This window comes from Nanorana parkeri, unplaced genomic scaffold (genome assembly GCF_000935625.1).
Source record: "Nanorana parkeri isolate BGI_ZX_2015 unplaced genomic scaffold, ASM93562v1 scaffold1417, whole genome shotgun sequence".
Taxonomy (NCBI): domain Eukaryota; kingdom Metazoa; phylum Chordata; class Amphibia; order Anura; family Dicroglossidae; genus Nanorana; species Nanorana parkeri.
Genome location: NW_017307685.1, coordinates 168,953 through 196,764, shown reverse-complemented (window position 1 = coordinate 196,764; position 27,812 = coordinate 168,953). Strand labels below are relative to the sequence as shown.

The following is a 27,812-nucleotide window of genomic DNA, read 5'->3' as shown; positions in this document are numbered from 1 at the left end:
GTATCAATGTCATTGGTTTGACATCAGTTTGAAATGCTTTTAAGATAATTTAGGGGATTATTCACAAAGCTGCCGAATTGGTCAGAGCTAGCGGTGACATCACCGTTAGCTCCACCCAACTATTGACATTTGTCCAGCACCTGTCAAACTTTCCTGTAGGTCCCGGCCAAATGAAAACAAATGGGCGGAGTTCTGACATACATTTGACCTGCTTCAAACAGGTTTTGCATACCCATAGACTTGTATGAAACAGGTCCTAAACACAAATAAACTGTTGAGTAACAGGAATTTAAACAATGGACATTTTCAAACATCATACTTTATTAAAATGACAATCAATTTAAACATGTTCACCACCATTAAATGTTTTTTTCAATATATACAGCACATTACCACCCACTTGAGGAGGTATTGTCAGCAGGCAAAATTCCATTTGAAGCATTACATTTATGAACAGGTGCCTTTTATATGAAACTTCAAAGTGTCTTCACTTTTTTCATTTGAAAGATAAAGGAATTGATCAGCTTAAAACATAGTAAAGACAGCAATTTATCACAGTGGTACAAACATTAAATACAGTAATGTGCATGACTGTGCTGTGTATTTATTTCCCAGTTGTTGGCTGGTGTGTCATCCAACATGTTAATAGCATGTTTGTGTTAAGTGTCCAAACATTGATACTACATGGATCTTTTCTGAACAAAAGTGAAAAAGTGACTTAAAACATTACAAGACCTATTCCTTCACCCAGTAATAACAAACAGGTGTTTACCGTTATTGTAGCCATAATTGAACCTTATGTATAAAAAGTATGGTAATGCTATTGGGAACGGTAGCATTTTCCATTTCCTCTCTTACTTATCCCAGGAAAGAATCACAGCTAAATTCTGTTTGACAGCTTTGAATAACACTTATACGTTTTATAAGGTCCAATATTTTCTGACTAAAAAGTACAGGATTTCCTTCATATAATAACTATGTGGAACATGAAACTTGATTATAATTTCTTCAGGCAATAGGCATATACAGCAAAATAATGTAGGTTATGTAACAAAACCGTAATAATCTCTCCCATTCACATACTCTTGTCTTTGGCCCTAGATGATTTCTGTAGGATGTGTTCAAGTGATAACAGTAGGTCCTTTCCGACCAGTCCTCTCATGAATCTGGGAAAGCTTCAAAGCAATAGCTATAAGAGGACCCAGAACAGCCTAAGAAAAGAAAAGATCAACAATAATATTGTGTCTTATTCAAGTACATAACCATCGACTGCTTCTTTCTAAGTACAAGCCAGCCTAAAGTGAACCTGACTTGTCCATGCAGGTCACAGCAACAATGGGCCTGTTTATTCAGCGATACCTTTGTCATACATTGTTTTTTGTGGACAAACTAAACTTTCTTTTGACAGTGCTGTCTTTCAAAAATAATTATTTTATTTTCAATGTAATCTATAAACAAAAGTGTTAGTTTTAAAAAAGTAGTTTCCCTGTAAATAAAATGGTTACATTTTATTCCATTATTTGTTTAACTTAAATTGACACTAAAATGAAGTTTCTGGTAAAAAAGCATTGCAAAGTTATTAGATAAGTGCAAATGAAAAAGGTATTTTTTTTCAATTTTGCTGATATTTTTTATGCAACACTGAAAAAAAAAATGAATGAAAATAAACAAAAATATAAATATTATTAGTAAAAAAAAAAATTGAAACCTGCCAGCAGGCAAATCGGGAGATGGGGTTCATTGGTGCTGATTAGGATTAGTAAATGGTTAATAAGGGGTTAAATAGGAATACATTTTTTCTTTTTTTTACTTATAAGGTTTTACACACTTGATCTGTATATGAATAAAATAGTAACTACACTGTAACAATACATGAATACACTGGCACTTACAGATTATATATAAGTGTCATTGTACCCAGGAGTGGTTCTGGCTGTCATTTTGACAGCTGGAAATTGCTAGTAATGGCGGCGGAGGAATTGGTGGCAGTGGAAGAGGAGCTAAACATCAGGGGTACACTCTATAAAAGTTGGAGTTTTATGACATATCTCATGCGTATCAAATTCTCAATTGATTAATGTCAGCCACACCTACTGCACATAGTTCATTCACTCCCTTGAATGAGCCATAAAGATTGAAGAGAGTTAGTCTAAGCTCAAATCACAACTAGAAGCTTATACAGGGCTGAGGACCCTCTTCCTGTCTCTATGTGATATCACTGGTTGCCTGAGCAGCCAGTCAGCAAGCACCAGCTCTATCACTATAAAAGAATGGATAACCAGGATTGCCCATATCTGCTTGATGGAGGAGTTGACACACTCCTTGTGGGATCATTCTGCTAAATATGAAGCTACCTGGCACTCCTGGAATGATTACATACTTTCTCCATACTTGTCTAAAACATAGATTGCATTTAAGACCTGACAGAGGTTCTATGATTCACCCCCTTTATCCAAAAACCGACTGTGATCATAACAAAACCAAATAGTCAATGTGCATTCCTCACAATAACCTCAGATAAACAAGGACGTGGGGAACTGAGATGTAGGAGAGCAATTCCATAGTTCTGACCTTCTAGGATAGGCAATACACTACTAAAAGAAAATCTCACAATCCAAATGTGTCTGATATTTAAGAAGCCAGTGGGTGATTCTTCTCAGCAGTTTCAATCCACAACTAAAGACAAACAAGCCAAATTTGATCAAATATGGCAGCTATGGATACAAAACATCTTAACTTTTAAGAGATATCTTAAAATAAATATAATTTGAACAAGGGATGCCCTTTCAACAGTTAGGCTGCCATCCAGTCCAGCATTAAATGTAATTTGAATATGAGGTATTATTGTATTGGTTAAGTGGCTCAAATAGCATTCGGGATATCTTGGATATCTTAGTCTCTAAAAACACTTGTATATTGTAATTATCAATATACAAGTGTCCTTCTGGACAGTCCAACCTTTTCACCTTGCAGAAATGCTTGAATGAAAGTTCAAGGATCTCGAGGAAGTCCGGAAATATTTTTCTGATCTACAGCTCACAGTACATTACTGTGATAAGTGAGCTGTAGATTAGATAGAACCAAAATATCTGTAGAAATAACAATAAAACTTATGCTATCACGTCACAGTTGTACTGTATAATCCATAAATGACATATAGGTGCCAAATGTTGGTAGATTTTCTTCTCATGCATAGTCAACAGTTTATTTATTTACCATGTATTTTCTATAGATAATACTCTTGTGTGGATTACAACCATATACAGGCTATGGCTCAAAACAAAAAAATATGAAGTGTACAATAACATACAAGATGTGCTCCCTTGTTTTCCATGTACAGGAAAGATATGACATATGGTACAATTCCATTGGTACGACCCCCTATATAGGAGCCAGAGCCCCAGGCAATAAAGTATTTGCCTTTACAGCATAAAACACTTATATATCAACAGGTCAAAGGTTGCATTTCAGTACAGATTAGTACAACCAGCACGCAATAAATGACTTATTATTCATATATTACTAGCACTAAAATGTGTAATTAAAGCCAAGTGTGTCAGGAACAGAAATCACAATTTAACATGTTTGCTGCTGCATCGACCTAAACAAGTAAAATCATCCAAATTAAATGCCAAAACAGAAACTAGCATGGCAGACCTTGCCTATTACTTGGTCATTCAGGTATTTAGTAATTTAAAAAAAATCATGCTGCAGTACTGTACTTACCTAGTGTCCTGCCATCCTGCGCACCTGACTCAAGTGTTCCTCTCAACCTTCGTCACTATGTTCGATGGCGTCATGAACCAGAGCTTCAGAAGAACGTTGGGGGTGATATCAATGTGTCCGGTGGTTTTCAATAAAACACACTGTTTGACTTTTGGGGGATGTATATACATTGCAACAGTGAATTGTGGTGAAAATCCTGGGAACTGTGCAGATATCCCATCACACACCTAAGCAGTATGTCCTGTATATCCTGTTGTCTCTCGGTGGGTGCTTTATTGACGTTGGTTGATCATGAAATCACAGGAAAAAGGTGACGTTTTGGGACCACGCAGGGTACCTTCATCAGGCAATGTTATAACAAGCGCATAATACAAAGTGGTGTATTTATATTTGCTTTGAATTATGCGCATGTTATCACATTGCCTAATGAAGGGACCCTGCATTGTCCCAAAATGTCGTTTTTCTTATGATTTTGGTGATGAAGATTTAGGTGTGCTGGTGACCGAATCTCTCAGTCACTCCTGGGAACTTCTCCCAGATCCTTGGTTGAGAAAACCTGGGATAGCCTACTTTTTCCTGTGCCTTTCCAACACTTTCTAAAACCACCCACTCTTTCTGAAAGGTGGATTAGAGTTCTTCCTTACAAAGGTTGTAACATGTGACTTTAATAGGAAGGACTATTTCACATGTGGGGGTCCTTCTGGTGAGAACCGCATGTGGCTGCATGGCTGGAAAACACAGCAGGATGCTGAAAGAGTAAAGCAGTGTTGGTTCAGGTGTACCAGAATCAGGTTGGCCAAGGGAGCAACTGTATCTCGTTGGTTGTCAAGCTGAAATGTGTAGTCTGCGAAAATGGCTAACAAAAATACAACTGGGCTTTAAAAATGACGTACCTGCACAGAAACATAGAGATACTTACCTCTCCTGCATCGCCAAACATTTATATTGGTGATGCAATTAAGCAAATGCTTAAAAAGCTAATTACATGCAATATATAAAACTGTTGCAGACTTTTAGTGGTGAAGTCTCTTCTAAAACCATGACTTCAGTGAGTGTCAATCTCCTGTGTCCCCCCGTGATGCTGAATGATTCCTCCCACCAACCTCCACATAATTGCAGAAGACGGTAGTGGTCAGCTGGAGGTGTTTAGATACACTTGCTTATGACTGCTGTCAGGCATTGCAGTGTATAACATCAGTGTAGTTTATTGAGGCACAGAATATCTCCATACGGCATGTGTCTCACAATGAGTACACATACGGCCTTGGTCTCAAAGTAGTGAGTCACCTAGTGGCAGAACTGCAATATCAAATTTTTTTTAAAACAAAAGAAGACAACAATAAACATATAAAAATGTAGCAATAGAACAAAAAGCTCCATATGTAATTAACTATATAAAGTGTCTGTGTGTTCAACATAATCTTTCAGCTGGTGGCTTTTTAATTGCTCTGTTATCAGCGCACAGTAGATTGATGCTCCTGGAAGTGTTGGTTTCAGAACAGACCTCACCCAGGTATGACTCTGCAACAGAGCATTTTTCTTTGGCCCAGACAGCTGGGAAGGTTAGTATTCCTATGCTTCTGTGTAGGTATGTTATTTTTTAAGCATTTTTGATTAATCAACAGTCACTTTAAGTGGTTGGCAGCAGTAAAGACCAAAGCCACCATTAGCCAGTGTTTTGTGCTATTTCTCTTTATTAATGGAGCGTTGATGTCCCTTCCTGAGCTGGGAGACAGTGGGTGCATGTAACTGCCCTGATTGTGGGTATAGCTGCATAATATTTTGTTTTTACATAGCATAAAGCATAGTTTTTATCTGTAATGTGTACAGTGTTGGTTTTCACTTTTACTACAAGCAACTTCCATACAACATGTAGTCTTGGGGAGAAAAGCCAATGGGTTAGAGTGTAACTGTCTGAAGGTGAAGAGCAGCATGTGGCCGCATGGCTAGAAGACACAGCAGGATGCTGAAAAAAAAGTAAAACAGTGGTGGTTCAGATGTACCAGAATCAAGCTGGCCAAAGGAGTGACTGTATTTTGTCCAATGTTAAGCTGAAATTTGCAGTCTGTGAAAATAGTTAACAAAAGTACCACTGGGCTTTAAAAATGGCATCCCTAGAAGCATAGAGATACTTACCTCTCCTGCATCGCCAAACATTTATATTGGTGATGCAATTAAGCAAACACCTAAAAAGCTATTCACATGCAATATATAAAACTGTTACTGACATTTAACAGATTCTAACAAGCACTAAAACATAATAAAATTGTAGTTAATTCTCTAATCTTATGATCGTCATTCAGAATTCACATCACTTCATCAAAAGCTTTTAGCCATTCCACGATAAGATATAATAACACGAGCCAGCTGTATCATCTGCCGGATATTAAAGGACATTTCGTTTTCTTGCCAACATTCATGATACCTGGCTTACAATTGTTATAAGTCAGACAAGAGTGTAATTATATGTCTCAACGATGACATTTATTTCTGCTCATGGTCTTTATCTATTCTTATCTTATACTGCAGATGAGTTCAGACCTTTGGCATAAGACTAAATTATCCACATTTTGGCAAGTTTTCTGTTCTGTAACATATTATTCATGTTGTATGACAACGGCCAGTGCTTATTGCTTTTATGAATACAGATGGTGTAACTAAATTATAAGTGTAGTCAGTTATCTTGTTTGCTTTTTTGCCTGTATTCCTGAAATATTTTACCCTCCTCCCCTTACATGGCTCCAAAAAAATGATAATTCTAATTGACAGATGTGGTTATCGGCTGCATATTTGGATAGATTTCCTCTTACTTCCTGCTGTGTCTCTGGGACAGGAAGTAAAAGGAAATCTTGCCAATAGTGCATAGACTGCAAAAACAATCCCGACAAGGCTATTAACCATTCCTTAGTTTGTTTAAAACGTAGCTTTAGATATACTTTAATGCTTTATAATAGCATTTTTTATGCACATGATTAAAGTCTGAAATATTTGTATCCATACAAACCAAAAACTGGAAATTCTGCCATATTATTTAAATGTTTATCTATGGAAACAAGAGACATCATATTTAAATTATAACCCAATACATAGTTTAATTGCAGTGTAGAAAGATAAAATCAGCGGCTAAAGAAATACATGAGATACAATGTGACAATTCTAGAGAGTCCTGGAGGGAATTACAAATAAATGTAACCTTTGCTCCTCCAGCCTTCTCTTGAATTGTCACATTGTATCTTACTAAGGGAGTTATTGGATAACCTGCCGAAGGCAGCCGAGTGAGTAACTGAGCCGAACCCCGTTCGGATTTTCACTTCAGCCTAGTAAGGCTGATTTCATCGGCTGACTTCAGCTCACTTTGGTTCAGCCAAATATGCTCATCATGTTCAGCTGAGCCGAAGTGAAGAACATATTTGACCCAGCCGCTCCAACATCTGGATGTCTGGCAGTTAATTTTCTGCTGTTCGCCCCTATTTACATAGGGGCCGAACAGCAGTGAGTGAATAGCTGAATGCCGCTGAGCAGCAATCGGCTCTGTTATTCTGTTCGCTACCTCAGAGGTAGTAAACATTAAAAAAAAAAATTTAGACAAAAGAAAAAAAAAGTGTGGGGTTTTCCTTCTTTTTCATACCTGACCCTTTAGGTCGCCCCCCCCCCCCCAAGTTAAACATAAAAAAAATGCATGGGGTTCCACCCAAAAGTCATGCCAGGCCCTTTAGGTCTGGTAGGAATTTTAAGGGGGGACCCCACCCCCAAAAAATGGGGAAAAAACCTGGGGTTCCCTCCTAAAATTATCCAAGCAGACCCTTAATCTGAGCAATGGCCTGGCTGGGCGGGAAGGGAGGGGGCCATTAAGCGGGCCACCCCTCCCTGCGCCATTCCAGGCCTCAGCATTGGGAGGGTGCTTTTCCAGGGGTCCCCCAGGGACCCCTCAGGTCATTTGAGGACAGTGACCTGTCATTACATGACCACAAAAGGGTGGAGCCAGTCTTGACATCATGGCTGATTCCGCCCATTTATCATTTGGCCAGGACCTTGCTATAGCGATTTGACAGGTGCCAGCAAAATGTGCGGTCGGGTCTGCCGGGGGCCATTTTTCAAATTTATTTATTTTATTTGCATTGGCGTGGACATAGCTGGACGAGGTGATTGACCTTGGATTACTTTGTTGGATCATCTTTTGGAATTTTATTTTTTTTTAATGAAGGGAATAGTCAAAAACCTTTGTTGTGTTTTTTTTTTTCAATTAAAGGATTTCTTCTAAAAGTCTGGTTTCTTTACTTACATTTTTATAAACCCTTTAGTAAATGAATAGGGGTACAAGTACACCTTACTCATTCAAAAAGAGGGCTAGATGCCAACCAGGGAACTATAGGCCGGTCAGTCTAACATCGGTAGTTTGTACCGATGTTAGATGTTGCAAATGAGCCACCCTTCCCACAGACCCCCACAACCACCAGGTTAGGGTTGTGAAGAATAGGACATAGTTACATACAGGTAGTTACATAGTTACATAGTATTTGGGGTTGAATAAAGACATACGTCCATCAAGTCCAACCCATATAGGTCCACGCATCATCTCATTCTTAGGGATACTGGTATCCCTGGATATTACGGTCCCTCAAGAAATTGTCCAAACGTTTCTTGAACAAATCTACACTCTTGGCTGAAATCACTGCCGATGGCAGTGAGTTCCAGACCTTAACCGCTCTTACTGTAAAGAATTCTCTTCGCCCATTGTGCTGGAATTTTTTCTCCACCAACTTTAGGTGGTGGCCTTTAGCTTTTTAGTCATTTATTGGGCCTATCTGCTCCTTTCTTACCTTTTTACTGTTAATATATTGGTAGAATTTAGTTTTTTTTTTACTATCTGCGGCGATATGCTTTTCGCATTCTATTTTAGCTTCCCGGATTACTAGTTTGCATTTTTTGTTACATTCCTTGTATTTAAGGAACGCCAATGCCTCCATCAGCATAGGGGGACCCCTGGAAAGGCACCCTCCCAATGCCAAGGTCATGTGGCCTGGTATGGAATTTTAGGGGGACCCCACACTTTTTTTCTCTTTTTTTGGTGGTGGGGTTACCCCTTAAAATTCCTACCAGACCTAAAGGGTCTGGTAGGACTTTTGGGGGGAACCTCACACACTTTTTTCTTACATTTTTAAAGGGGGGGGGGGGTCCCTGGTAACATTCCTTCTAGACCTAAAAGAGAGGGGGACCCCGCACTGTTTTTTTTACTATTTGTTTACATTTTGCAGGGAGAACAGTCTGTTTCAGCCGTTTCTTTGGCTCAGCGGAGCCGAATGTATATGCTTTGGCTGCCTTCAGTTGCTGTGCAGGCTATTGTGAATAGCCCGTACAACAGACCTTCGGTTGGACTGAACCAAAGGGCTCCGGCGGCCCAAGTGAGCTGAAGGATTAGCCGAACCTACGACTATATACTTCGGCTTCTTTGTGAAAAACCCTTTGTTAGGGTGTGTTTGTTTGCCATTGTCCTCAGCTCCATCTAGTGGCCATAATGTGGCAGTATTTCCCCCCATTCACTCTATGCTCTATATGAATTAACCTATTTTTACTACTGTCCATCATATTTGAAGAACAATCGGCCAGAAGACAAAATAGCCTAAGAACATTAGATTTTGTCTCCTAACAGTTGTTTTTTTCACACAGAACAAAGAACATGCTGTTTTAGCTATGCAAATGTTTTTTAAAAATAGACCCTTACAGTCAAAAGTGTTAGAGATGTGAGTGCAAGTCTTAAAATGTTTATTTCATAATTTAAATGTTTAAATAGTCAGCGCACTCTCTTTCAGTTTACAATATTGCTGACAGTAAAATGTCTATGAAGCTGAAAGTGATTGATAGCAGTGCATTCAAATAATATGCCATCAATGTAATTACTACATTTTTCACTAGGCTTTGCAAAGGGTTGTATCTGTGAAACTACTTAGGGTGCAGCAAGTCAAACGCTTGACTCTCACAGCTGTAAAACCATAGCTACAACATAACAAGTTGTTTTCGCCGATAAAACACGGTTAATTTATTACCATTTATGTAATGTAATGCAAAAGCAAAACAAATATGTCCATAAGAAAAGTCCAAAGGGCTCCTTAGGTATAGATGCTGTATGATTTCTGTAATTTTTAAAGCAAAAAGGAAAATGGCAAGCAGACTGTCAATGTATGAGTTGCAGGAAGGGTGGACATGGTAGACCCAACTGGTGTTTTGAAATTCACCAACATTACATATGCAAAAAATAAGAACTGTACCCTTGAAACTCCAAAGACAAACACACTATGATAGATATAATGCTGTAACTATGTATAGACAAAGCTGAAAACAGCCTACTTACATCCTGATTTTCCAGGTAGATTTACTGGAATCACCTTAGGGAAGCTAGCAGTAAATATATGCAAAAAAGTGTGTTTAATTGTACTTTAGGTATACAGTTGATGAAGAGTGCATTGTATTTCCTTTCCCCTTGCTATAGGAAGAAAATGTGAAGGTCCAAAAATAGCAATTAACCCTTATTCAGGAATCTGATTGGATGTAACAGACAACACCTCCATTTCTCCTTCCCTTCACTTATTATTAACCTCAACGTATTTGAATTGTGGTTATGGTTCATAAGCTCACTGAGAACTACAACATCATATTCACGTCAGACACCACAATGAATTGATTAGTTCTTTTCGATGCTGCTGTGTGTCAGTAAGTAATTTTTGTAACAAGAATTAAGCCTGTACTGTTCTCATAGAAGGTCATACATCCTAGTTGCATGGCTTCTGGAAATCATTGATTGAACAAGGCAGCCGGTAATGAATAACTATATTTTCCTAATGATTCCATAAGTGGCGTCAGCTGTAACAATTACTCAAGGATGTTCCAGTGCGTGTGCATTGTGTTCATGTACAAAACATCCTCACGTATTTAGTTTTTCAGACTGCATTGAACTGCACTCGCTCTACAGATGGCTTAGTAAGGGAACATTCTGTCATGTCACATGAACTTATCTAGTCATCTTTGTGACATTGTTTTTTTTGGAAAGTAATTAGCAGGTATGTATTTGCATCAATGAGTTTTAGCCAATCTTTGATTCAGCCCCCTTACCCGTGAATTGCTTTTCGGCGCTGAGTCTACAAGACAAAATCAGCATAAAAGAATATTGTCAACAGAGGTTTGAAATTGATATTCGGGGGCCACGTGTTAGGGCTGTATTTAGATATTGTGCTGCCCTAGGTAACTCTAAATTATGACACCCTCTGTACAAGCTCTGTCCCTTGTATCTTGCAGTCATTATTATAGAAAAAAGGATTGTTAAACTAAGCTATTGAAAGAAGGATGTTGACAGTTTTATAGCCTTTTGTAAACACTAACAAGCTATAGAAAAAAAGGACGATTTCATGTTTTAATAGATTCGGCCTACTGTGTAGTGATGAAAATCCAGGTAATCCTTCGGCTAGCTTCGGTTTGCGGGTGCCCTTCGGTTCAGTCGAACCAAACGGCTGCTGTACGGGCTATTCACTATAGCCCGTACAGCTCCCGAAGTTGGCCGAGTGGCTCAGCCAAGCTGAAGGCATATGCTGAAGTGACAGCCGAAGCGGGGCCCAAACGCCTTGCAAATGACACTTGGGCAGAGCCAGCCGTGATCTCACAGCTGGCTTCGCCCAGTTGTAATGACAGATCAGCGTCCCCAAATGACCTGGGGATGCTGAACTGTCATTAAACCGCCGGCTCCGCCCAGTTGTTATTCATTGGCCGGGACCTGCTAGAAGACTCTAGCAGGACTCTAGCAAGACTCTAGATTTGGCCTACTGTGTAGTGATGAAAATCGTTGGATTTTACACTATTGTGGTTATTAGGGACACACTAAAACATTTAGGGGGTTCACAAAGCTAGCCGAAGGATCAGCCGTAGCTCCAGCTAATCCTTCGGCTAGCTTCGGTTGCGGGAGCCCTTCGGTTCAGTCGAACCAAAGGGCTGCTGTACATGCTATTCACTATAGCCCGTACAGCTCCCGAAGTCGGCCGAGTGGCTCAGCCAAGCTGAAGGCATATGCTGAAGTGACAGCCGAAGCAGGGCCCAAACGCCTTGCAAATGACACTTGGTCAGAGCCAGCTGTGATCTCACAGCTGGCTTCGCCCAGTTGTAATGACAGATCAGCATCCCCAAATGACCTGGGGATGCTGAACTGTCATTAAACCGCGGGCTCCGCCCAGTTGTTATTCATTGGCCGGGACCTGCTAGAAGACTCTAGCAGGTCCCGGAGCTTCAGAGCTTGGATCGGCTGAGTTGAAGTTCTTCTGCAGAGTATGTTCGGCTGACCGAAGTGCAGCCAAAGCCAGCCGATGTATGGCTGATTTCAGTCGATGTACGGCTGGAATTAGCCGTACAAGCCTGAAGTGAATAGCCGAACAGCTCACTGTACAATAAATATGGTGGTTGGTGAGCAGTAGACGTGGCTCCAAACTGTAAGTGACAGTTGGTGGGTGGGCAGAAGAGTCAGCATGACCCAGACTCTATTGGCTAACTAAAACAGCTTTTGCACCCAAGAGGGAAAAAAGGAAAAAAGGGGAGGAAAAGGAGGGGGTAGAGTGGGGATGCAAGAGGGTGGATAGGGTACAGAATACAGGGGTGAAGGATGAAGGGTGGTAAAGAAGAAAGGGGGGTTAGGATTTTGCCTAATGTATGCTCTAAAGGTAGGTTGCTTCTAGTGTGGGTAATAGATGAAAGTATGTTCTTAGACAATACAGAGAAAGGGATCATGGGAGTGGATTAGTGTGGTCACTCCATGAGGAGATGTAGGTATTCTTCAGAGAATCAGAATTGGTGCTATTAAAATCACATTGTTCTATAAATTTTAATGGGTGTTGAGGAGAAGAAGTAGGGTCCTCCATGCATCAGGTTTCCCAATCTTTGGAACACCAATGAGAAAATGGTGGGGGAGAGGTCAATCTTCAATATAGTGGAATGCCATTTAAGAGGTGGGTAACAAAGGACAGTTTGTATGCACCCCTAGACAGATGGTTAGAGTGTAGGGGGAATGCTGCTGGGCCATCTCCTAAATCTATATCTGTTGGTAATGATTGATTTAACTGCAGACAAAACATTTTGCAAAAGTGGACACTTACAAAATATGGGTAGGAGCATGGCTGGTTGGTTGGTTGCCACATATCCAACACACTGTATAGATTTGTGGGTAAAGTTTATGGAGCTAGGCTGGTACTCTATACCAATGGTAAGAGCAAAAGCAAAATCCCTGGGTTTTTCAGGCTATGGAGGAAGAAAAGATAATTTTATCTTTTTGAATCTGAGAGGAGGTTTGACCCGATTCTGATTCATGTTATATGGGGGAACCTATTTTCAAGTTAAACATCCATTCATCTGAAGGAGGAGCTTAATTTTTAAAATGTTTGAAATGAGCAACGCTTTACTTCATTTCACAAGTTAGTAAATCATCAACAAGTTTATAGGCTGTACTATGTCTCAGCATATGAAAAAATGTTGGAAAAAGTAAAAAGCTGGTCTAGGCAGCTTATTTTCAAAGACATTTTCTGGTCCGGTCACACAGCAGACCTGTAATAGGCAAAGAATCCTACCATGACTCTAGGTATTTGTGGGTGTTGAATACAAACTTTGAATGCCTTTGGAAATGCTAATTTGAAATCATTTAAAACCATAGTACTAAATGTGTCCATCATAAATGAGCTATATTAGCATTATAAATGATATTATATGTTATAGTTTATTACAGCGGTAAAAACAAAGACCATTTACCTGTGGCTCCCTATTGTGCTTGCTTGGATCTTTTTCATAGCTTTCAGCATAAATTCGCAGAGTGGTTCCCACATAGCCTGAGGCACTGAGTCGAAATATAATCCTTGATCCATTTGCAAATATAATTCTGAGTCCCTAGGAAGCAAGGGCACAATACACATTACGTTAGCTAGCATGGCATTTGCTACCACTGGAGGTTTTGGAGTAGTATATATACAATGTGCTTGGTAACAAGTAGGTTTAATTTCTGTTTTGCATTCTTATCAGCACCATATAATTCACAGGTCATTAGTTGCCTGCACCCTTCATTGACATAGTGAATTAGTTCATATAGAGGGCGTACTAATTGTAGTTAGTAATATTTAGTATGAATCTGGAATGTTTTAGTATATTTTGGGGTCATTTAACAAAGCAGTACAAAATACTGATAATGTGCAATATGCAGTAACCAAAAGCAAGCAATCAGATTATGTTTCCTGGGGTCAGAAAAGTAAAATCTGGTTGTTTGCTCTGGGTTCTTGCAATTTGTACACTGTTACTGGTCTTTATGATGACTTACTGAATAATCTCAAATGTAACTACAGATGGCAGTGGGTCAGAGGTTATATCTTTGCTAGGCTTTCTGATTTGTGCCAACCTAACCAGTGACAGAATAAACATATTAAATAAATAAATGGTTCCATGAGTCAACTCCTGTGCATTTCCTAGGTTATAGAAGCACATGGTTTCATATGTCAATACTGTGGATTACTTAGTGATCTGAACCTGCCACTGACCCCAAGAACAAGCCATTGGTACATAGCAGAAGTTTGTATAGTGCAAGAGGGCAGCTGGTAATTCAGAAAGAAGGCCCCAGTCAATGAAATAAATGAAGGGAAATAAAAGCAGGAAAAACGTTAAAACTTTGAACCCATCCTACAGTATATCTCTAATTATTATAATTAAACCATATTTAGGTTAATGTGTATGTTTATAATGCTTAACAGTCCTAAACCAGTAAAAAAAAAAGAGTCAAACTGGCTCAAGCAGACCATTTACTGGATGGCAGTAGAGAGAAGCTTAAGATGAGCAATGGGTGGGGACAGGGCAGAAAGGCATGCCCCACTATATTTAGTGACTAATGGATCAACATTGTCTGTTTCATGGGGGTCAAAGATTTATACTGAATTTATACAGTGTATTATTTCATTTATTTACACAGAAGGCATTAGGTTTAGATTGATTTGTTTTCCTATTTTGCTAATTGTTCTTTTTTGGTTGATTTTAGAGCAGGAGTAGGCAACCTTGACATTCCAGCTGTTTTGAAACTACATCATCACTCTGGGAGTCATGCCTATGGCTGTCAGATTCTTGCAATGCCTCATGGGACTTGTAGTTCAACAACAGCTGGAGTGCCTAATTCAGCCTTTCTCAACCAGTTTGCCGGTGCACCCTGGCGTGCGTTCTGGCTTCCACAGAGGTGCTGTAAATTTTTGGAACAACTTCATGCCATTTTAATGATAATTTATGGAATGTGGGTTCCAGAGATGGATTCATTATGTGGGGTCCCTCTTATAATCCATACCAGACCCCTATCTAGGACAAGGGTCTGATATGAATTTTGGATGGGCCACACATAGTGTTTTACATTTATTTTTTATTACATTTTAGACTTGGGTGCCTTGAAATTTGCCATATTTTTAAAGGGTGCCAACAAAAAGTTGAGAAATGCTGGCCAAGGTTGTCTATCCCTGTTTTAAAGCATCCAGTCATTGAGTTTAACTTGGGCTAGAGTATCTTATCTTATTTAAATTGCATTATTTGTCATGATAGATTTATAAGTAGACGTATATTTGAAGGTCACAGAATTCAGAAAATTGACAATAGCCAATTCCATATGAGGCCTTCCTCCTTTGTTTTATTTTTTATCTTCAAGTAAATGCTTATTCATTAACTTCTTCTTCTACAAGAATGTATCCCTGTGCATAAGCAGACTGGGGGGGAGGCATTTATCAAGCAAATTAGCAACACAATTAGCAATTAGTTAATCAGGCTTCTGCTCCTTCAGTAAAGTCTCCATGATTGGTTTACAGTCCTGGGTGTCTGTATTCCTGGGTAGCAACTGGGACGGTTAGCAAAGTTCTACAACAGATTTATTACTGAAGATGAGAGAGATTTTCACTCAAAAACAGCCGCATAATTAGGAACTGGCCAGGAAAAGTTTTATTCTCTCACAGTGCTACTTTAGAGCAGATGAGGGAGAAAAGCATGCACAGGGATTGCCAACTTTGGCCTTCCAGCTGTGCTTTAACTACAAATCTCAACATGGCTTGGCCTCTGGGAGTCATGACTGTAACTGTTAGCCTTGCAATGCCTCATGGGACTTGTAGCTCCAAAACAGCTGGAGGGCCAGAGTTTCCCACCCCTTCAGTAGTAGCACGTTACTACCATGGCCTTGCATGATCATTTTTTTACTGGTGCTGGCAATCCTACTGTCATACACTAGATGGTGCTGTTTAATTTTGCAATAAATATCTAGACACTGCTTTTCAGAGCTGAGCAAAAAGTACATTGAAATTAGTAGTTACCCCACATTACATGTTACAAATAATATACCATATTATGCATCAAGAATCTTATTCTTTGGTCCTATGGACTGCCTGCAAAAAGTGGCCTTTTACTGCTGTTACCTGTAGGTCTGCAAATAATTCCCAAGGGAAATGGGTTTTCTTTCCATTAGGACTGAACTTGTGTGGTAATGGAAATGTGGGAGCAGCCATGCCATGGTATACTTCCTTTGAAGTGTGCAAGTTCCAGGGCTTCCTTATACTGGCTTGACAATCAATGACTTGGAAAAAACATGCAGAAATTCAGACTTCAATGACTGCATTCCTTTTCCAACTCAGTACCTCAGTCAAGATCGCAGCCGGTACTGTTAAATAATTTAGCAAATGTACCTCTTATATTTTCATTCTCGCAGGGTTCCTTTACATCAGGGGTGGACAAACACCGGCCTTCCAACTGTGGTGAAACTACAAATGCTATCATGCATCTGCCTCTGGAAGTTATACCTGTGGCTGTCAGAGTCTGGCAATGCCTCATGGGATTTGTAGTTGCACCACTGCTGGAGGGCCACAGTTTGCCCACCTTAACTATAAATGTATGCTGTGGTCATTCATTTATGTTTTGTATAGAATATTTATTGCAGTTTTTATTGCTGTCTGTGTCCCCGATATAGAGATTCACCCCCTCTATTTGTCCTGGTGACTGTTATCACTGAAAGAAAATGGGACTGTCACCAGAACAGGAATAGATGAGAAATCTTCCAATGGGGACACCAGTTTGGGTGAACCTTCTCACCATCAGGGATTTCCCTCACTTTGAAGGGATTTCTTCCCACTTCCTGTTGTTACTGTCAGACAGGAAGTGAAGGTAAGCCTCCCCAATGGGACACAAATGACAAAAAAGTTGACAGGGGTTATAACCCTCCATTACTCTATCCAAAACTAAAAACCAGTTTGGGCTTCAGTTCTACTTTAACATTTACAGTAAACCTATCACAAAAAGTTTTTTTAGATGATATAATAAAAAATGCATACGCAGAGGTTACTTCCAGTGATAGCTACATGTCAAAACTATTAGAAGATGCAAATGCCAACTTTTCCTGCAAAATCTGCATATTAGGTGGTGACAGGTTCTCTTTAAGGTGTCATTGGGGGTCTATTAGACCCCTAGTGACACCTTTCCACTGCAAAGAAGCTATTCGAGCACAGATTGTGCTTGAATAGCTTCTTCCCTGGCTTCTCTAGCTGGGGAATGACAGCTGAGGAGCTGTAAGTGATGCAATCAGAATGGCTTCCGGCTCCATTTAACGGGGAGGAGATCGGCAACACCCGTGATGCCAGTCCCAGGCCCACAGGAGGGGCAGCGGAGCCCAGGATGCAAGGCATGGGGTGTTGGGAGGGAGGGCATTTTTCACTGGCCCCTGGAAGAAATCTGGCGGCAGCTTCGTCAGCAACGAAAAGGGTTAAAGCCCAAAGTGTATTTCCGCAGATCAACAGGTATTTTTCTGTAACTGCAAGGTCTTTAATGGTATAAAACACAAGGCAGTATGCATGTATTGCAGATTTACTGTATCCTGCCAATGTTAATTATGTTTTTAATTTTGTCTTGGCATACACTTTATCTGTGGCACAGTAACAAGCATTCCTTAGCTGTAGTTCTCTTTAGGGGCATGAATAATACTGCCACACAATAAACAAAAATGCTCACATGAAAAACTTGTGGACACTTACAGGATGTACTTTTTGTTTTTTCTTCAAAAAAAGATACATTTATAAATGTAAAACTGCCAGTCTGTTTAGAAATCTTTTCAGCCAAGATTTACACAAGTTTCACTCAAAATGTATAATTAGATTAACTTGGAAAATGTGTAAATCCTGGGAAAAGGTTGTGTGAATCTTGTGTGAAAACATTTATAAATTGACCCACAGTACACAATCAGAATTTACTCTGTGCTGTTGAACTGTTCCCAGCATGTCGCACTGTTTACTTTTTTATCTGTAAAAAATAAGTCAAGGCAACTGGACTTGCTGTATTTTTCTTGAAGACGTTTCACTGGACATCCGACCAGCTTTCTCAATTCAGAATGACTTGTAGAAAAAATTATCTGGGAATAAATATGGTGAATCAAAACAGATGACAAACGCACTCATCAATTCGTCACCAGCTTTACAGCAAGGTGCACACGGAATGGGCTTTAAACAGTAAAACAGCAAAACTGATTTGGTGCAGTGATGCATGGGGGGTCTCAGCTGCCATTGTGATGTGTGGGATCCCTTGTGCGTCTCTGTGCCTTTAAGGGGGGTTGGGCTTCCTCCTGACAAACCTGCACCCAATTTTATCTTCTGCCCCATGTGCTCCAAGATGGAGACTCTGATACAGTAGTTTAGAGTTAGGACCGCACTATAAGAGGTGCCTTGGCGCGGCTGTGCGGCGGTCACATTTTCTGCAGAAGACGTGTATCCAAACCACTGTTTTTAACCTTAGTGTGAGACACGTTTTTTTTTACATGCTAGCTTGTGAGTGTGCCAGGAAAACCTTTTGCTGTTTTAAATATGGTGAATGTCGCTCTAATCCACATAATCTGTTAGTCACAACCAGGTGTTGATTGTATTTGCATAATTGACAACAACCAACACCTGGTTGTGACTAACAGATTATGTGGATTAGAGCGACATTCACCATATTTATTCCCAGATAATTTTTTGTACAAGTAATTCTGAATTGAGAAAGCTGGTTGGATGTCCAGTGAAACGTCTTTAAGAACAATACAGCAAGTCCAGTTGCCTTGACTTATTTTTAACAGATATACCATGGCCTGGATGAATGAGAACCTTCACAGACATGTTTGCTTTTTTGTTTGAACTTTTTTGAAATGTCAAAAGTGACTTTTAATGCAGTTCTGCAGCCTGTGCACGGTGCACTGTGGTTGTACCGGTATGTACCATGTTGCACTGCAAAAAAAGTACTGCATTCAACTTAATTGAACAGGTCTTATATATATATATATATTAGTTACTGACATACAGAAATGTTTTAAGAAACAATATGGGAAATGGCACAAACCACAAAGAAACCATTGTAAATATGTGCCTGTTTGTATTTTAAAAAAAACAACATATGATTTTATCAGCAAATGCAGGCAAAAATTAATGTTATTAGCATATTGTATTTTCAGGTTGAATGTAATATGAAAATACTGCATTATGGCCACTAGGAGGAACATATGAAATAAGTATTTTACTACAATAGATGGTTGAGGTTGCTGTTATTAGCGGATGTTTAAAAAATGTCCTCCTGTTTACAACTTGTGTGCATGCACAGTACCTGTGACCGCACTGTCATTGGACAGCGGAGATCACAGGCAAAATGAAAAGAGCCAATCAGAGTGCCTCTCTATGTTGTGATTGATGTGAACCAATCACAGCAATCACAATAGTAAACAGTAGTAAACCTAGTTTAATTTATACTTTCACTATGTTTATTCATTGCCAATTAGGTTCATTGAAGATTTTGTTTTTCTTTATTGACTGAGTAAAGTGGACAATAGCAAAAGTTAAAATATTTTAATAATAGTAAATCGAACCCTAGGGTCAATATATACTGCACATATACATAATACAGTATATACTGTATTATAATTTTTACTACTTTTATTGTTATTTTACTATTATTAGCCCCTTCTAGCCCACAAGTTTAAAGGAGAACTATGGGGTCAGGGCTTTTCTGTGGCAGAGAGCCGTGACAGGATCGAGAGGTGAGCGAACGCCAGTATATGTTCGCTCACCTCCCGATCTACTGAGCCGACCTGTGACAGTCTCATTGTCACAGGTCGGCTAGAACTATGAGGTGAGTGAGAAGCACTCACCTCATAGTTCTCCTTTAAGAGGTATTTAACTCCGGTTGACAGAGGAGGGCTTCCTGATCATGTGATAACTGTGATGGGCTGTCATGGTGATCCTGTGATCGGGAGCCCATCTCCGGCTCCTGATTGTAAACAAACCAGCAATTCAAGTATGCCTTTTTATAATAATTTCTACCTGCTTTTGTGCATTTTCATGTTAGAAAAAAGGCCCACTATATCCAGAAAGGGTTTTAATGATGTAATGTAATGGATGTAAGTGATTTGTGTCACATAAAAATGTTGTAGGTTGTAAAGCTCCCACTGAAGCTGACCAATCTTCTGCCTGAGCTTGTGGCTTAAAATGGACACACCGCAAGACTATGGCGAGGGTAAAACTGCCAGTTAAAAAAGCTTTTAACTTTCTTTCATGTAAAATTACATAATACATAATACGATGACAGTCTTTGCGTGTTATCACCACTGACCTGACCAGGTGAAAGGACGTCCTATAAGCCTGACACTTATGCAATGGTTGCAAAAGAAAAAAAAAAAACTACTTATTTTTTAATGGTAATAAGGCTGTAGTATTGAGACAGTTCAAATCCCTGAATGGCCCTAAATCTGATTTGACAGAATTATAGGCTATGTTGATTTACCTAGGTTAGAACACCACCAGATTCCCAGCACTTTTAGTGTTCTGGCCACGTGGCCACCAAAGTGCTTCTATTTAAGGTGCGGGAGGGTACAGTATTCTTCTTCTTCTAACTTCTTGTACTTATTTGTGTTCCTTTGTAACCCTTCCTGCTTTAATTATATATATGTCAGATAGGCTTAGTACATGAATTGCTGTTAAGTGTGCTCATTATCTATACAAAGGTGCAAGGTCAGCACAAGTGCTTGGAGACATTTGTAGCACAATGTTTGGTAAATCCTCTACAATGGGATGAGCTGGCCTGGAATGTGTCAAGAGACATCTGTCCTTGTCATTGACAGGAGGAATAGGAAACTTGGAGCCTCCAACAAAGGCTTGCCAATAATTACATCTATATTCTAAACATTTCTGAAAGATCTACTTTTAAAACAAGAGCATTTGTCTTTAACTATGGCTAGTTTATTAGATACGTATCCACTGCAGGGTTCTTCCCACAATAAACAGTCAAATATTTGTTTATGTTTTTAAAGGTGCGCCAGAAAAACACATCAATCTTATTAATTTCTTCAGCTGAACAGTCAGAAATTTGCCTAGGCCATATGGGTTCATTAAACACTACATTTGCAGCTCTTGGGATGTGAAATTATTAAATATACAGGGGAATCTCCTGTACACCAGTCCCCCTTCAAAGTCACACACATCTTGCCAACTCTTTCAGATACCACTCTCCATGCATACACTCCACCCCACCTCTTTAAGACCCCAGTGCCCCCTTTACTTCACTCACTGCTCCCCTCATCTCCTTTCCTAGACAATTGTCTCCTATTTATCTCACTCATTAGTCTTCATCTCTCCCATACATCAGTCTCTGCCTACACTGCTGCCACCTCTCCCAGACACCAATCTTCTCTTTATTTTTGGGATGAGGTTCGGGGTCGCTGTTACAATGGGATCATGGTGAATCCTGCGTGTTCAAGGTTCACGGACCCAGCAATCTAATGTGAGACTCTTGCCAGGCAAATGTAACCATAATGCACTGGCCTTTGAACGAAGATGAGCTGGCTTAAAAGGGATAATAATTGGGGCTTTGTTATGTGCCAGCTGCCTTTTGTCAGTGTGTGTGAGTGTTGGAGTAGATTAGGGAGAGCTGACAATCTATGTAGGGGGAGCTAATTGCTATACAGTGCTATTCTGTGGTATTTTGTGCTAAATTACTGTGGATTTCAGAGTGGTTGGCAACATTTTCAGCCTTTTTTGTTCTTGTTTTAATTTGGTTTTGTGTTTTAAGGGCTTATTTTTGGGGGAGGGCTCTCCCCACTCCTGGACAATAGTCACCCTTTACTTTACACACTGCTCTCCCCTCTCCTGGACAATAGTCACCCTTTACTTTACACACTGCTCTCCCCTCTCCTGGACAATAGTCAACCTTTACTTTACACACTGCTCTCCCCTCTCCTTGACAATAGTCACACTTTACTTTACGCTCCCACTGAATACTTACATTGGTCCAGTTTGGCCCAATGTAAGTGTCACAGTTCAGCTGCAGACTTGCAGCTGAGCTGTTACTAGTAGTTCTACAAGTATATACATACCTCTTACCCCTGGTTCTGCAGGCATGCAGGGTTGTGCTGGTGCTTGTAGTCCTCCAGGCATGTGCTCTGAACCTGGCTCACACTTGCACCTATCTGGCAGCTTTAGGCCCCATTCACACTGAGCGATTTGCATTTTGCGCGATATCGCGGCAAAATCCGCTCCAAAAAGGGTCCTGCTGTAGCGACACACGACCCGCGACAGCGACGGACAGAGCCCCATTGAGATGCATTGGAGAGCGATATCGCGCGGTAAATACCCGCGATAAATCGCTCAGTGTGAACGGGGCCTTAGGCGTCGGCTGACGTCTCCTGCTGTTTCTTATACAGCTTCTCAGCCAATCAGTGGGTCCGCGTGTGGCCAATCCTGTGAATTCTCCCTCTTTCTGTCTCTATTTAAACTTAGGGAAGCGAACGGCACGTGGCCCGAGCAACGCTTTCCTAAGCTAGTTGCCGAGTCCCCCATTTGTGATTTACCCTGAATTCCTGGAAGTTTTCCCGTGTACTGAACCTTTGGCTTGTCCTTGGAAATCCCTGTGTCCGAAATTAAATTTGTTTATGTTTATGATTCGGACGAAATTCGTTAGTGGTAGTCCGGTCGAAATTTCGTTTTTTGGACGAAATTTCGCTTTTTAGTGGTAGTCCGGGCGAAATTTCGTCTGGTAGGAATGTTAGGAGGGACCCCCCCAAGTTAAAACACAAAAAAAGTGCGTGGGGTTCCCCCCAAAATACCTACCAGACCCTTTAGATCTGGTAGGAATTTAAGGGGGAACCCCAGCCCCAAAAAATGGGGAAAAAACGTGGGGTCCCCCCTAACAGTCCTACCAGACCCTTGATCCGAGCACTAGCCCGGCAGGGCAGGAAAGGGGGGCGATCGAGCCCCCCCCTCCCTGCGCCTTACCAGGCCACGTGCCCTCGGCATTGGGAGGGTGTCCCCATGCCGATGGGGACATGGGCCTCTTCAACACAACCCTGACCCTGTGGTTGTGGGGATTTGCGGGTTATAGCAATCGGGAACTCCCGAGTGCTATTCATGAGTTTCCGAATGCTATTCAGGTCTGTGAGCCGAGGTGTGATAATGCTTTTCATATGACACCTCGGCTCACAGACCCGAATACCATTCAGAAACCCATGAATAGTATTTGGGAGTTCCCGATTGCTATGTAGCCACCCCTTATTCCAACAGAGAACACTGTGCATATATTGATAAAAATACTAGGCGTTACCCTGAATGGTCATGGTGCTGGGCAAGAACCCGCTGTATTTTCAGAGAAGAAGGGAAGCCGCTTAGAAGAGCGGCATACAAGACCCAGCAGATCACTGTAAAGCACTGTAGTAGTTCCGGCGACAATTTTTAGAGCAGAGGGGAAGCCACTGAGCAAAGCACAATACTGGCACCCAGAAGATCACTGCTGCTGCAGAAATCTTGGAAAGGCAAGTCTATGACAGTATGGTAGCTTCGGCTACAGTATACCCCGCTGAGCCAATCACGGCAAGCGATGTATTCTATTAATGAATACAAAGCCTGCTCGGATTGGCAGAGGTTGTGTACATCGCTCGCCGTGATTGGCTCAGCGTGCTATACTGTATGTAGCCGAAGCTACCGTACATACAGTATTAACGCACATCCAGCGGGCTGACAGATTAGGGACGTTTTGTATACCCGGCGTATAAGGCGACCCCTGATTTTCGGGGGATGTTTTTAAGTATAAAAAGTCGTCTTATACGCCGGCAAATACGGTATGTGGATTTTAAAACAGGCATGACCTTTTTAAAAGTAAAGTATTAATAGTGTTGCCAGCACACAGGCAGGCTCTTCACCAAAGGGATGTGACATCTGATATATTCTTGCAGGGCTTGAAAGCTTTAAGACCACAGCTGAGAATACATGAAGCCGACACCTTGAATGCATGTTAGCTCTACTGCTAAATTCAGACCAGAAGGACATTCAGAAACCATTTAAAAGTTTTAGGTAATAAATAAGTTCTGCATGCTATCTAGGAAAAATTCTGGAAACAGTTAGAGTTCTTATAGACCCATGCAGTCCAATGTGGCATGTTAACGGAAGTTACTGTATGTCATGTGTTAACATGCATTGCGTTAAGGCTGTCCATTCATTTGAGTGGGCTATGAACAGACCTAAAATTGGACCTGCACCATTTTTTCGGACGTTCTTTCTCCTTGGTTGTCCTTCTTTTTGGTATGATGTACAGATATCTATGAAAACTATGAACTATTTAATTACCAAAAGTGTTATTCTGCACTAAAACCTTTATCTTACCTCTTAATTGTCATGTTTTTCGGGTTTAACCTATTATTTGTGACATATAAATTCTTAATGGTCTGTATAACTGGGGACATGACAGGGGTGTGTGCATGGCCTAACTACATTGTACTGGAAGGTGTCCCTCTTTTTCATCTCAGAAAGTTGGTTGTGGTGCACTGCAATGAAGGTACATTGGGTATTTGCTGGTTTAGTTTGTTGGAATGCTATTTAATGCTCTTTAAAAACACATGTTTTGCTACATACTACTGAAACGCATAGGTCTGAATTGTCCCTGAAGCACATGATGCAATTAGCTCTTTTTTATCTTAATTTTTAACCTATACATTTAACAGATCCAGAAACATATGAAGATAAGAAACACTAAAAATGTCTTGCTTATATTTTGTTAAGTTTTCAGATCAGCCAGTATGAACAAGATAATTGTTCAGCTTACAACTTGAATGTAATATTAAGGTGCCCACACACCTTGCGATTATCGTTCGATAATCGCGGGAAATCCCGCGATCGTACGTTAATCGCAAGTGGTGTGTGGAAGGCGTGCGACCGTTTCTACTGTACGGTCGCACGACTTTTGTCTTACGAACATATTTGAAAACCAGCCGAGAATCGTACGATTTTCGGCTGGTTTGTGGCATGCTCGTAAGATAATTGCCTCACGGGCCGGTGTGCACTAGCGCACATGGCCCGTTCAGCATTGCGGTCTTCGGAAGCCCGCCCCTCAGCGGGGCGGGCTTGTGAATTTTGCAAGTACGATCTGCCTGTCCAAGATAGGCAGATCGTATGTTTTTTTAATGACATTACAACCATCGCAAGACAAAAGTCTTGCGATGGTTGTAAGGTGTATGGGCACCTTTAGGGTACAGGGCACCTTTAGGGTACAGTGAAAACCTATCTGCTCTTTTTGCCAGGTCCAGCAGCTGAGCGGTTGTTCAAGGGCACTCAGCTGCACTGTGGATGGAAGAATAATGAATGTTCTCCCAACATAGGGAACTTGTCAGAAGAACATTAATCTACAGGAAAGGCATGAAGTCAGCGGGGTTAATTTAATATAGGAGGAAAATGTTTACTTAACCCGTGGAAGCTCTGTCCAGGGGGAAAAAAAATGTACAGGACGAGACGACTGAAGTTACCTGAACTCTACTAGGCTTAGTGCACATTTTCCTCATTTGGTAAATGCACCATGATACCCCTAGCACAACCTGCACTATAGCTTTTTATCGTTTAAAGTTTTTTCATACAGTAAACTTAAAGCTTAGGTCTTTTTCGGATGCCTTATGAAATTCTGACTAACCTGGCAGCCCCTGAAAACAAAAAAGTAGCTTCAGCTGCTATACTTACCTGATCTCCGCCAATGTCCCCTGCAGACTCACTGCTCCAGCTGCCTCTCCTCTTCCTGGGCCAATGATGTCCAGCATCATTCAACCCACTTCCTATCAGCACAGCTCTTCAAGGCTCTGCCCCCCTGCCCTGGACTCACAGGAGGAATGTTGAAGAGGGCAGCACAATGTCATTATGTGGTATCACTCCCTGTATCATTTAGGATTCACCCACAATAGGAAGAAGAAAAGGGTGAAAAGGACCTGTGGCAACCTGGCCAAAGACACCTAGAAAAAAGATAAGTATGCAGATTTTTTTTTCTGATGTAGGAGATGCTCTTATAAGACAGAGCCGCAAAAAAGGGGAGGGGGTCCTGGGGAGCCCAGAGGTGGCCTTTAAATGGTCATGCGATTTTGTTTGTACGTGTGTGCATGTAAAATTGCCTACAATGGTCAGGTAGGCTCAAAACATTAGAAAAAATAAATACATTTTTTGGTAGGCATTCAACAGCTTAGCTGGTATATTTTCAGACACTGGAGCATATACTCTATAACCGCACTCAGGGCCATGCTACCAGTGAGACCAATTGAGGCCCTCATGGTGGCACTCTGAGGGGTGACACTGAGGTCAGAATATCCATACCAGACACTCCAACCTCAGTGCAAGTTTGTAATCCTGACTCAAAGGCAGTGTCACTGAGCTCCTTGCCCAGCCACTGTGCCTGTGTAACAGGCTCTGTGTCACTGAGCTGACTGCCTGTGTGTGTGTAAAGGTGCAAAATTGGCTGTCTAGGGCGGCATTTGCCTCTGGTACGACCATGACCACATTTGTTAATGAATTATGAACATTATGTTGTAGCCTGTGCATGTGAGTATCTTCAAGGTACCACAAGCGCATAATGAATATAATACAATAACATGTGGATGTTTGCTTGCATTCAGTGCTCTAATGTATGCACAATCAAGGCATTGATGTAGGCCCATATGCTACATATAGATCAAAAGAAGCACCAGTAAAGCTGAGCACTACAAAACACAGACCAATCATCCGTATGTTTCAAACCTAAACCTTTTCTGATGGCTTTGGTAGCAGCACATTTTTCATCGGTAATACATTTTATAAACTGAACAATTGCACCAGTTGAGATAGAACTCATGTTAGAACATGTGCATAGAACTCATAGAACATCTGCAGCACCATGGCAGCTGTAATCCAAATAGAGGCTAAGATGGCAAGTTCCATAGCTGTAAGGGATAGGAGGCTGTAGCTCTACTTTAAGAATGCTGTTGGCTGCAGCTGTAATTGAATTATGCAGTCACATGTACAGCTGTACTTCTCTTGTAGCTGTTTCACCTGGCAAAGTATTTGCATTTGTGTACATTTAGTCCTGTGATTTAGACAGCCCAACCAGACAGCACAGCCAGGTGGATAATGACAATTTTCTATTATAACTGGAGACTAAGGTGGTGTCAGCTCTTCCCCCTGACAAACCTGAGGACTGGACATTGAAAGAACAGCAGTGGACTAATCAGGTCAGCCATTTGCTCTCTCGTGCTATTAGCATGTTGCTTGTAAGCAGATTTGCAAACAGTACACCTGATTGGCTTTCATCTCACAGTCTGAGTGCATCTGTGCAGGGGGTTGCATGAGGCTGATACTAAGTTATATCTAGGTGCTTACACTGGTTACATTTAAAAAATATTATAGTCAGGGACTATAGTGGTGATATAATAATGTCAGATTATGATTGTTATATGTGGTCAGGGGCGGACTGACCATTCGGGCAGTCGGGCACTGACCGAGGGCCCGCGGCCATCAGGGGGCCCGTCACCGTCCCCTCGCTGCTTTCTCAGAAACTGCACACAGCGCGCCGGTTTAAGTAGTAACCTGCATGCTCTGTTGCAGCTTCTGACAGCGTTGGAGACGGGAGGCTGCGTTTGTCGTTGGATCCAGGAATCAGGTCAGTATTTCAAAATATATATATATATTTTATGTTCCCAGTAGGGCTGCAACAACTAATTGACTAATCGATGATTGAAAAAGTTGTCAACGTTTTCAATCATCGATTATCGGCTTTCGATT

The 27,812-nt window shown here is 40.9% G+C and overlaps 1 protein-coding gene across 1 annotated transcript in view; it reads right to left on the bottom strand.

The window, feature by feature from the left end:
* Positions 1–903: 903 nt before the first annotated feature.
* The window catches only part of LOC108798157 (phosphoglucomutase-like protein 5), an 84,589-nt gene continuing 57,680 nt past the window's right edge, over positions 904–27,812 (bottom strand). The window contains exons 10-11 of the mRNA XM_018569886.1: positions 13,501–13,635; positions 904–1,211 (exon numbers count right to left, since the gene is read on the bottom strand). Of these exons, the coding sequence (XP_018425388.1) occupies positions 1,122–1,211; positions 13,501–13,635 (225 nt within the window). The 3' untranslated portion in view covers positions 904–1,121. The remainder of the gene's footprint in view (positions 1,212–13,500; positions 13,636–27,812) is intronic.